This window comes from Gobius niger (genome assembly GCF_951799975.1).
Source record: "Gobius niger genome assembly, chromosome: 21".
Classification (NCBI taxonomy): Eukaryota; Metazoa; Chordata; class Actinopteri; order Gobiiformes; family Gobiidae; genus Gobius; species Gobius niger.
The window spans coordinates 28409024-28420724 of NC_136872.1; the positions used below are offsets into that span (position 1 = coordinate 28409024).

The 11701-nt window shown below is 54.8% G+C and overlaps 1 protein-coding gene across 1 annotated transcript in view; it reads left to right on the plus strand.

Moving 5' to 3' along the window:
* The window catches only part of plod3 (procollagen-lysine, 2-oxoglutarate 5-dioxygenase 3), a 30974-nt gene extending 20286 nt beyond the window's left edge, over positions 1-10688 (plus strand). The window contains exons 12-19 of the mRNA XM_079580464.1: positions 726-851; positions 1198-1339; positions 2160-2273; positions 2649-2720; positions 2913-3017; positions 4448-4594; positions 7013-7138; positions 10490-10688. Of these exons, the coding sequence (XP_079436590.1) occupies positions 726-851; positions 1198-1339; positions 2160-2273; positions 2649-2720; positions 2913-3017; positions 4448-4594; positions 7013-7138; positions 10490-10645 (988 nt within the window). The 3' untranslated portion in view covers positions 10646-10688. The remainder of the gene's footprint in view (positions 1-725; positions 852-1197; positions 1340-2159; positions 2274-2648; positions 2721-2912; positions 3018-4447; positions 4595-7012; positions 7139-10489) is intronic.
* Positions 10689-11701: the final 1013 nt, after the last annotated feature.

An 11701-nucleotide genomic window follows, 5' to 3' on the forward strand; every position in this document is an offset into this window, starting at 1 on the left:
AGGTCGGTGATCGCCCCGATGCTCTCTCTCTCTCTCTCTGACCTCTGACCTTCTGCCTCAGGTCTGTGATCGCCCCGATGCTCTCTCTCTCTCTCTCTGACCTCTGACCTTCTGCCTCAGGTCGGTGATCGCCCCGATGCTCTCTCTCTCTCTCTCTCTGACCTCTGACCTTCTGCCTCAGGTCGGTGATCGCCCCGATGCTCTCTCTCTCTCTCTCTGACCTCTGACCTTCTGCCTCAGGTCGGTGATCGCCCCGATGCTCTCTCTCTCTCTCTCTGACCTCTGACCTCTGACCTTCTGCCTCAGGTCGGTGATCGCCCCGATGCTCTCTCTCTCTCTGACCTCTGACCTTCTGCCTCAGGTCGGTGCTCGCCCCGATGCTCTCTCTCTCTCTCTCTCTGACCTCTGACCTTCTGCCTCAGGTCGGTGATCGCCCCGATGCTCTCTCTCTCTCTCTTTCTGACCTCTGACCTTCTGCCTCAGGTCGGTGATCGCCCCGATGCTCTCTCTCTCTCTGACCTCTGACCTCTGACCTTCTGCCTCAGGTCGGTGATCGCCCCGATGCTCTCTCTCTCTCTCTCTCTGACCTCTGACCTTCTGCCTCAGGTCGGTGATCGCCCCGATGCTCTCTCTCTCTCTGACCTCTGACCTCTGACCTTCTGCCTCAGGTCGGTGATCGCCCCGATGCTCTCTCTCTCTCTCTGACCTCTGACCTTCTGCCTCAGGTCGGTGATCGCCCCGATGCTCTCCAAACACGGGAAGCTCTGGAGCAACTTCTGGGGAGCTCTGAGTCCAGAGGGATTTTACTCCAGGTCTGAGGATTACATCGAGATCGTGCAGGCCAAGAGGACGTAAGAGCCTTACAACACTACAACACTACAACCCCTACAACACCCTACAACACACCACAACCTGCAACCCCTACAACCTCCAAACACATTACACCACACCCATAACCCTGACCCAGGTGTGAGGATTACATCGAGATCGTGCAGGCCAAGAGGACGTAAGAGCCTTACAACACCACGCACTACAACCCCTACAATCCCTACAACACTACAACCCCTACAACCCCTACAACACCTACACACCTACGACACCACACACTACAACACTACAACACCTACAACACCTACAACACCACGCACTACAACACCTACAACACACCCATAACCCAAACTCGTGCTTGTCCCACAGAGGCGTGTGGAACGTCCCGTACCTGACCCAGGTGTACCTGATCAGAGGAGACCTGCTCAGGTCCAAACTCAACCAGGTCCAGCTCTTCACCGACCCAGACCTGGACTCGGACATGGTGTTCTGCAGGAGCGTCAGGGACCAGGTACCGGCCAATCAGAGGAGGGGGAGGGTCTACACCGGCCAGTCAGAGGAGGGGGAGGGTTTAAACCAGCCAATCAGAGGAGGGGGAGGGTTTAAACCGGCCAATCAGAGGAGGGGGAGGGTCTAACCCGGCCAATCAGAGGAGGGGGAGGGTCTAAACCAGCCAATCAGAGGAGGGGGAGGGTCTAAACAAGCAAATCAGAGGAGGGGGAGGATTTAAACAAGCAAATCAGAGGAGGGGGAGGGTTTAAACCAGCCAATCAGAGGAGGGGGAGGGTCTAAAGAAGCAAATCAGAGGAGGGGGAGGGTTTAAAGAAGCAAATCAGAGGAGGGGGAGGGTCTACACCGGCCAATCAGAGGAGGGGGAGGGTTTAAAGAAGCAAATCAGAGGAGGGGGAGGGTCTACACCGGCCAATCAGAGGAGGGGGAGGGTCTACACCGGCCAATCAGAGGAGGGGGAGGATTTAAACAAGCAAATCAGAGGAGGGGGAGGGTTTAAACAAGCAAATCAGAGGAGGGGGAGGGTCTAAACTGGCCAATCAGAGGAGGGGGAGGGTCTACACCGGCCAATCAGAGGAGGGGGAGGGTCTACACCGGCCAATCAGAGGAGGGGGAGGGTTTAAACCGGCTAATCAGAGGAGGGGGAGGGTCTAAGCCGACCAATCAGAGGAGGGGGAGGGTCTAAACCAGCCAATCAGAGGAGGGGGAGGGTTTAAACCAGCCAATCAGACGAGGGGGAGGGTCTAAGCCGTCCAATCAGAGGAGGGGGAGGGTCTAAGCCGGCCAGTCAGAGTGGTTCTGATGAACTGCTGTGTTTCCAGGGCGTGTTCATGTTCGTCAGTAACAGGGATGAGTTCGGGAGGTTGGTTTCCACAGTGAACTTCAACACCACCAGGCTCCACCCGGACATGTGGCAGATCTTCGACAACCCCCTGGTGAGTCTCACATGTACACCTGAACACCTGACCCCTGAACCCCTGAACCCTGAACCCGCTGCTCCCTGAACCCCTGAACCCTGACCCTCTGAACCCCTGAACCCTGAACCCCTGAACCCCTGAACCCTGAACCCCTGACCCCTGAACCCCTGAACCCCTGAACCCCTGACCCCTGAACCCTGAACCCTGAACCCCTGAACCCCTGAACACCTGACCCCTGAACCCTGAACCCCTGACCCCTGACCCCTGAACCCTGAACCCTGAACCCTGAACCCCTGAACCCCTGAACCCCTGGACCCCTGACCCCTGAACCCTGAACCCGCTGCCCCCTGAGTCTGACCCTTCAGGAGTTTCCCTCTCCTGGTGTTTGTGCAGGACTGGAGGGAGAAATACATCCACGAGAACTACTCCAAGATCTTCAGCGACGACAAGAACTTTGTGGAAGAGGTCAGAGGTTTATGATCAGCTTTAGTCCCGGTCCTGGTCCTGACCCAGTCCTGACCCGGTCCTGACCCGGTCCTGACCCGGTCCTGACACGGTCCTGGTCCTGACCCGGTCCTGACCCGGTCCTGACACGGTCCTGGTCCTGACCCGGTCCTGACCCGGTCCTGGTCCTGACCCGGTCCTCTCTCTCCTCAGCCGTGTCCGGACGTTTACTGGTTTCCCGCGTTCACAGAGAAGATGTGCGACGACCTGGTGGAGACGATGGAGGATCACGGCCAGTGGTCCGGAGGAGGACACAGGGTAAAAATACTACTACTACTACTACTACTACTATACTACTACTGTACTACTACTACTACTACTGTACTACTACTACTATCAATACTACTACTACTGCTATCAATACTACTACTACTGCTATCAATACTACTACTACTGCTATCAATACTATACTACTGCTATCAATACTACTACTGTACTACTACTATGAATAGTTAAAACAGATGAAAATTAGGATGAAAATACAACAAAAAGTGACTTAAAAGCATAAAAAATAAGAGTAAAAGTTAACTGATGCTGGGTTTACACAGAGGCTCGATGTTCGTAACATGACTTAACGCGTCTAACGTGATTCTTAACAGAGCATCAGTTCGTGACATTCGTGACATTCGTGATGTTCGTGGAGAAAGTTTTTTTCTGTCATAAAATTTTCCACGAATGTCACGATTCACCCTCTGTTCGTGGAGTTCGCAGCAGCGCGTGGTTCCAGCAGCTACACCATGGAGAAGTTAAGGCTTATTTACAACCTTAGACACGTAAAACAAGCGGTGATGGGCGCGGGGCAGGTGGAGACAGGCCTGTGTTTGTGGATTATAAAGTTTTCCCAACTGGAGCTGAGGACTGACCAGACGAGTGAGAATCATGGATAAAGAGGTTTAAGAGCAGCGAGTTCTACGACGGATCCTCAGAAGATCGAGTGCACAGTGAGTGTAGTGTTTTTATGTTTATTCTGTGGAGCAAAGTCGGCCCTTAATGTGCGGCTGTTGCACGGACTTATCTGACATGAAGCGCGTGCGTTTGTTGATGTGTTTGTCCTGATAGACTCAGTCTGCGTTTGCCCGTGACCGTGCGATTCGTGCCATTAATCGTAACACGCAGTAACAGGTCGCAACAGTTCGTGGCGGCGCGTGAAACCTCTGCCCCGAATCACTCACGTTCCTGATCCTCGGCCTCGTCGTTATGTGTAAACCCAGCATAAGGTTCCTCTCTCCTCTCCTCTGATTGGCCCGTGTCTCTCTCCTCTCCTCTGATTGGCCCGTGTCTCTCTCCTCTCCTCTGATTGGCCCATGTGTCTCCTCTGATTGGCCCGTGTCTCTCTCCTCTCCTCTGATTGGCCCGTGTGTCTCCTCTAATTGGCCCGTGTCTCTCCTCTGATTGGCCCGTGTGTCTCCTCTGATTGGCCCGTGTGTCTCCTCTGATTGGCCCGTGTCTCTCCTCTGATTGGCCCGTGTCTCTCTCCTCTGATTGGCCCGTGTCTCTCCTCTGATTGGCCCGTGTCTCTCCTCTGATTGGCCCGTGTGTCTCCTCTCCTCTGATTGGCCCGTGTGTCTCCTCTGATTGGCCCGTGTGTCTCCTCTCCTCTGATTGGCCCGTGTCTCTCCTCTGATTGGCCCGTGTGTCTCCTCTCCTCTGATTGGCCCACATCTCTCTCCTCTCCTCTGATTGGTCAGGACGAGCGCCTGGCAGGCGGGTATGAGAACGTTCCCACAGTCGACATCCACATGACCCAGATCGGCTTCGAGAAAGAGTGGCTCAAGTTCCTCAAGGACTTCATCTCCCCGGTGACGGAGAAGCTCTACCCGGGGTACTTCCCCAAGGTAATACCCCAGAGTACCCACACTACCCCGAGGTAACACCCAGAGTACCCACACTACCCCGAGGTAATACCCCAGAGTACCCACACTTCCCCGAGGTAACACCCAGAGTACCCACACTTCCCCAAGGTAACCCCCCAGAGTACCCACACTACCCCGAGGTCATACCCAGAGTACCCAGACTACCCCGAGGTAACCCCCCAGACTACCCCAAGGTAACACCCAGAGTACCCAGACTACCCCGAGGTAATACCCCAGACTACCCCAAGGTAACACCCAGAGTACCCAGACTACCCCGAGGTAACACCCAGAGTACCCAGACTACCCCGAGATAATACCCCAGACTACCCCGAGGTAATACCCCAGACTACCCCGAGGTAATACCCCAGAGTACCCAGACTACCCCGAGGTAACCCCCCAGACTACCCCAAGGTAACACCCAGAGTACCCAGACTACCCCGAGGTAATACCCCAGACTACCCCGAGGTAATACCCCAGAGTACCCAGACTACCCCGAGGTAATACCCCAGAGTACCCAGACTACCCCGAGGTAATACCCCAGAGTACCCAGACTACCCCGAGGTAATACCCAGAGTACCCAGACTACCCCGAGGTAACACCCAGAGTACCCAGACTACCCCGAGGTAATACCCAGAGTACCCAGACTACCCCGAGGTAATACCCCAGACTACCCCGAGGTAACACCCAGAGTACCCAGACTACCCCGAGGTAATACCCAGAGTACCCAGACTACCCCGAGGTAATACCCAGAGTACCCAGACTACCCCGAGGTAATACCCAGAGTACCCAGACTACCCCGAGGTAATACCCCAGACTACCCCGAGGTAACCCCCCAGAGTACCCACACTACCCCGAGGTAACACCCAGAGTACCCAGACTACCCCGAGGTAACACCCAGAGTACCCAGACTACCCCGAGGTAATACCCAGAGTACCCAGACTACCCCGAGGTAACACCCAGAGTACCCAGACTACCCCGAGGTAACCCCCCAGAGTACCCAGACTACCCCGAGGTAACCCCCCAGAGTACCCAGACTACCCCGAGGTAACACCCAGAGTACCCAGACTACCCCGAGGTAACCCCCCAGAGTACCCAGACTACCCCGAGGTAACACCCAGAGTACCCAGACTACCCCGAGGTAACCCCCCAGAGTACCCAGACTACCCCGAGGTAACCCCCCAGAGTACCCACACTACCCCGAGGTAACCCCCCAGAGTACCCACACTACCCCGAGGTAACCCCCCAGAGTACCCACACTACCCCGAGGTAACCCCCCAGAGTACCCACACTACCCCGAGGTAACCCCCCAGAGTACCCACACTACCCCGAGGTAACCCCCCAGAGTACCCACACTACCCCGAGGTAACCCCCCAGAGTACCCACACTACCCCGAGGTAACCCCCCAGAGTACCCACACTACCCCGAGGTAACCCCCCAGAGTACCCACACTACCCCGAGGTAACCCCCAGAGTACCCACACTACCCCGAGGTAACCCCCCAGAGTACCCACACTACCCCGAGGTAACCCCCCAGAGTACCCACACTACCCCGAGGTAACCCCCAGAGTACCCACACTACCCCGAGGTAACCCCCCAGAGTACCCACACTACCCCGAGGTAACCCCCAGAGTACCCACACTACCCCGAGGTAACCCCCCAGAGTACCCACACTACCCCGAGGTAACCCCCCAGAGTACCCACACTACCCCGAGGTAACCCCCCAGAGTACCCACACTACCCCGAGGTAACACCCCAGAGTACCCACACTACCCCGAGGTAACCCCCCAGAGTACCCAGACTACCCCGAGGTAATACCCCAGACTACCCCGAGGTAACCCCCCAGAGTACCCACACTGCCCCGAGGTAACCCCCCAGAGTACCCACACTACCCCGAGGTAACCCCCCAGAGTACCCACACTGCCCCGAGGTAACCCCCCAGAGTACCCACACTACCCCGAGGTAACCCCCAGAGTACCCACACTACCCCGAGGTAACCCCCCAGAGTACCCACACTACCCCGAGGTAACACCCCAGAGTACCCACACTACCCCGAGGTAACCAGACTACACACACTTCCCCAAGGTAATACCCCAGAGTACCCACACTACTCCGAGGTAACCCCCCACACTACCCCGAGGTAACCCCCCACACTACCCCGAGGTAACCCCCAGAGTACCCACACTACCCCAAGGTAACCAGACTACACACACTTCCCCAAGGTAACCCCCCAGAGTACCCCAAGGACAAAACCCTCAACAGTCAGAATAAGGTGTGAGTGTTCGTGTCTCTCAGGTTGTTTTGCAGCATCTCTCTGTTTATTCCCGTTTATTCCCGTTTATTCCCGTTTATTCCCGTTTATTCCCGTTTATTCCCGTTTTTTCCCGTTTCTTCCCGTGTTCAGGCTCAGGCCGTGATGAACTTCGTGGTCCGGTATCGCCCGGACGAGCAGCCGTCTCTCAGGCCTCACCACGACTCGTCCACCTTCACCATCAACATCGCCCTCAACAGTAAAGACATCGACTACGAGGTACGGCAGCTAACGGCAGCTAGCGACCCGCTAACGGCATGCTAATGACACGCTAACGGCAACTAACGGCAGCTAACAACAGGCTAACGGCAGCTAACAACAGGCTAACGGCAGCTAACAACAGGCTAACGGCAGCTAACAACAGGCTAACGGCAGCTAACAACAGGCTAACGGCACGCTAACGACAGGCTAACAGCACGCTAACAACAGGCTAACGGCAGCTAACGGCAGCTAGCGACCCGCTAACGGCATGCTAATGACACGCTAACGGCAACTAACGGCAGCTAACAACAGGCTAACGGCAGCTAACAACAGGCTAACGGCAGCTAACAACAGGCTAACGGCAGCTAACAACAGGCTAACGGCAGCTAACAACAGGCTAACGGCACGCTAACGACAGGCTAACAGCACGCTAACAACAGGCTAACGGCAGCTAACGGCAGCTAGCGACCCGCTAACGGCATGCTAATGACACGCTAACGGCAGCTAACAACAGGCTAACGGCAGCTAACAACAGGCTAACGGCAGCTAACAACAGGCTAACGGCAGCTAACAACAGGCTAACGGCAGCTAACAACAGGCTAACGGCACGCTAACGACAGGCTAACGGCAGCTAACGTCGCGCTAACGACGCGCTAACAACAGGCTAACGGCAGCTAACAACAGGCTAACGGCACGCTAACGACAGGCTAACAGCACGCTAACGGCAGCTAACGGCACGCTAACGACGCGCTAATGACGCGCTAACGACGCGCTAGCGATGCGCTAACGGCGCGCTAACGGCGCGCTAACGGCGCGCTAACGACGCGCTAACGACGCGCTAGCGATGCGCTAACGACGCGCTAACGGCACGCTAGCGACGCGCTAGCGACGTGCTAACGACGCGCTAACAACATGCTAACGACATGCTAACAACATGCTAACGACGCGCTAGCGATGCGCTAACGACACGCTAACGGCACGCTGACGACACTTATAATGTGGACGAAATGCCTGTTTTTTCACAGGGTGTTGTAATTTTCTATTGTAATGAATGTGGACGAAACGCCTGTGTCTCTCCTCGTAGGGCGGGGGCTCCTCTAGTCTAACAGATGTCTCTCCTCGTAGGGCGGGGGCTGCAGGTTCCTCTAGTCTAACAGATGTCTCTCCTCGTAGGGCGGGGGTTCCTCTAGTCTAACAGATGTGTCTCTCCTCGTAGGGCGGGGGCTCCTCTAGTCTAACAGATGTCTCTCCTCGTAGGGCGGGGGCTCCTCTAGTCTAACAGATGTGTCTCCTCGTAGGGCGGGGGTTCCTCTAGTCTAACATGTGTCTCTCCTCGTAGGGCGGGGGTTCCTCTAGTCTAACAGATGTGTCTCTCCTCGTAGGGCGGGGGTTCCTCTAGTCTAACAGGTGTCTCTCCTCGTAGGGCGGGGGCTGCAGGTTCCTCTAGTCTAACAGATGTCTCTCCTCGTAGGGCGGGGGCTCCTCTAGTCTAACAGATGTCTCTCCTCGTAGGGCGGGGGTTCCTCTAGTCTAACAGATGTGTCTCTCCTCGTAGGGCGGGGGCTCCTCTAGTCTAACAGATGTGTGTCTCCTCATAGGGCGGGGGCTGCAGGTTCCTCTAGTCTAACAGATGTCTCTCCTCGTAGGGCGGGGGCTCCTCTAGTCTAACAGATGTGTCTCTCCTCGTAGGGCGGGGGCTCCTCTAGTCTAACAGATGTCTCTCCTCGTAGGGCGGGGGTTCCTCTAGTCTAACAGGTGTCTCTCCTCGTAGGGCGGGGGCTCCTCTAGTCTAACAGATGTCTCTCCTCGTAGGGCGGGGGTTCCTCTAGTCTAACAGATGTGTCTCTCCTCGTAGGGCGGGGGCTCCTCTAGTCTAACAGATGTGTCTCTCCTCGTAGGGCGGGGGCTCCTCTAGTCTAACAGGTGTCTCTCCTCGTAGGGCGGGGGCTCCTCTAGTCTAACAGATGTCTCTCCTCGTAGGGCGGGGGCTCCTCTAGTCTAACAGGTGTCTCTCCTCGTAGGGCGGGGGCTCCTCTAGTCTAACAGATGTGTCTCCTCGTAGGGCGGGGGTTCCTCTAGTCTAACAGGTGTCTCTCCTCGTAGGGCGGGGGCTGCAGGTTCCTCTAGTCTAACAGATGTCTCTCCTCGTAGGGCGGGGGCTGCAGGTTCCTCTAGTCTAACAGATGTCTCTCCTCGTAGGGCGGGGGCTGCAGGTTCCTCTAGTCTAACAGATGTGTCTCCTCTTAGGGCGGGGGATGCAGGTTCCTCTAGTCTAACAGGTGTCTCTCCTCGTAGGGCGGGGGTTCCTCTAGTCTAACAGGTGTCTCTCCTCGTAGGGCGGGGGTTCTTCTAGTCTAACAGATGTGTCTCCTCGTAGGGCGGGGGCTCCTCTAGTCTAACAGATGTGTCTCCTCGTAGGGCGGGGGCTCCTCTAGTCTAACAGGTGTCTCTCCTCGTAGGGCGGGGGCTCCTCTAGTCTAACAGATGTGTCTCCTCGTAGGGCGGGGGTTCCTCTAGTCTAACAGATGTGTCTCCTCGTAGGGCGGGGGTTCCTCTAGTCTAACAGGTGTCTCTCCTCGTAGGGCGGGGGCTCCTCTAGTCTAACAGATGTGTCTCTCCTCGTAGGGCGGGGGCTCCTCTAGTCTAACAGATGTGTCTCCTCGTAGGGCAGGGGCTCCTCTAGTCTAACAGATGTGTCTCTCCTCGTAGGGCGGGGGCTCCTCTAGTCTAACAGATGTCTCTCCTCGTAGGGCGGGGGTTCCTCTAGTCTAACAGATGTGTCTCTCCTCGTAGGGCGGGGGTTCCTCTAGTCTAACAGATGTGTCTCTCCTCGTAGGGCGGGGGTTCCTCTAGTCTAACAGATGTGTCTCTCCTCGTAGGGCGGGGGCTCCTCTAGTCTAACAGATGTGTCTCCTCGTAGGGCGGGGGCTCCTCTAGTCTAACAGATGTGTCTCTCCTCGTAGGGCGGGGGCTGCAGGTTCCTCTAGTCTAACAGATGTCTCTCCTCGTAGGGCGGGGGCTGCAGGTTCCTCTAGTCTAACAGATGTCTCTCCTCGTAGGGCGGGGGCTGCAGGTTCCTCTAGTCTAACAGATGTCTCTCCTCGTAGGGCGGGGGCTGCAGGTTCCTCTAGTCTAACAGGTGTCTCTCCTCGTAGGGCGGGGGTTCCTCTAGTCTAACAGATGTGTCTCTCCTCGTAGGGCGGGGGTTCCTCTAGTCTAACAGGTGTGTCTCCTCGTAGGGCGGGGGCTCCTCTAGTCTAACAGGTGTCTCTCCTCGTAGGGCGGGGGTTCCTCTAGTCTAACAGGTGTCTCTCCTCGTAGGGCGGGGGCTGCAGGTTCCTCTAGTCTAACAGGTGTGTCTCCTCGTAGGGCGGGGGCTGCAGGTTCCTCCGGTACTCCTGCAGCGTGGAGGCCCCCCGTAAAGGCTGGTCCTTCATGCACCCCGGCCGTCTGACCCATTACCACGAGGGTTTGCCCACGACCTCGGGGACGCGCTACATCATGGTCTCCTTCGTCGACCCCTGAACTCGCCGTTTCCGTGGAGACGCGGCGGGAACGAAGCCAGTTGTTTTTTTCTACAGATGTTTTTTATGAAATGAGCCTCTATTTTTACAGCGTTTTGGGAAATGTCTTTAAATGTTTCAGATGCTTCTGTCCCTTTAGTCGGAGCGAGGACGTGAACTCGTGACCAGAGCCTCAGATGTAAAGTTGTTTTTCTGACTGAACCGTTTTTATTTAAAAGTTTGTGATTTTGTACAAACGGCGTTAAGTTATTTCTAAATAAAGTTTGGTGTAAAAGAGTCTGGTGTGAGGGCAGTTTTTACAGGCCTGGGCATAGGCGACCCGGGCCAGGGTTCATTTGACATATTTTAATTTAGTTTTAGTTTTAGTCTTTTGACCAGAATGTCATTTTAGTCGAGATTTAGTCGACTTTACATTGATGAGATTCATTATAATCATGTTTAACCTCTTAACTCCCGCCTGAACCCAGAGCATTATCTCCAGTTCAGCTTTACCCAAATCCTGTAGGCCAGTGTAACGCCTCATTTGAAAGCTAAGAACTACAAAACTCATCTAAATGGATCTTTTTCCTCACGTCATCAGATTTTTTTTGTCCCTTTTTTCCTCAATTTTTATCAATTTTTTCTCTTTTGTCAAATTTTTGTCCATTTTTTTCTCACTTTTTTCACATTTTCATCCTTGTTTTCGTCTCAGTTTTGTTGCTATTTTCACACCTTTGTTCCAGAAGCTTTTGGATTGGGGTAAAGCTGGAGAAAAAGTGCTCGGTTCAGGCGGGAGTTAAGCGGTTAATGTTGTTCCTCTGCTTCATGGAGCTGCTCCACATGATAAAGCTCAGAGCGGCTCCTATAGCTGAGAATTTACATGATCTGAGGCTCTTTCAGACGGTTATTTGTAGTAGTAGTAGTAGTAGTAGTAGTAGTAGTAGTAGTAGTAGTAATTTTAGTCTCTCCTTTTCATTTTTATTTAGTCTGATTTTAGTCGACTCAAATATCTGGACATTTTAGTCACAGTTTTAGTCTCATGAGAAACTTTTAATTTAGTTTTAGTCCAATTTTAGTC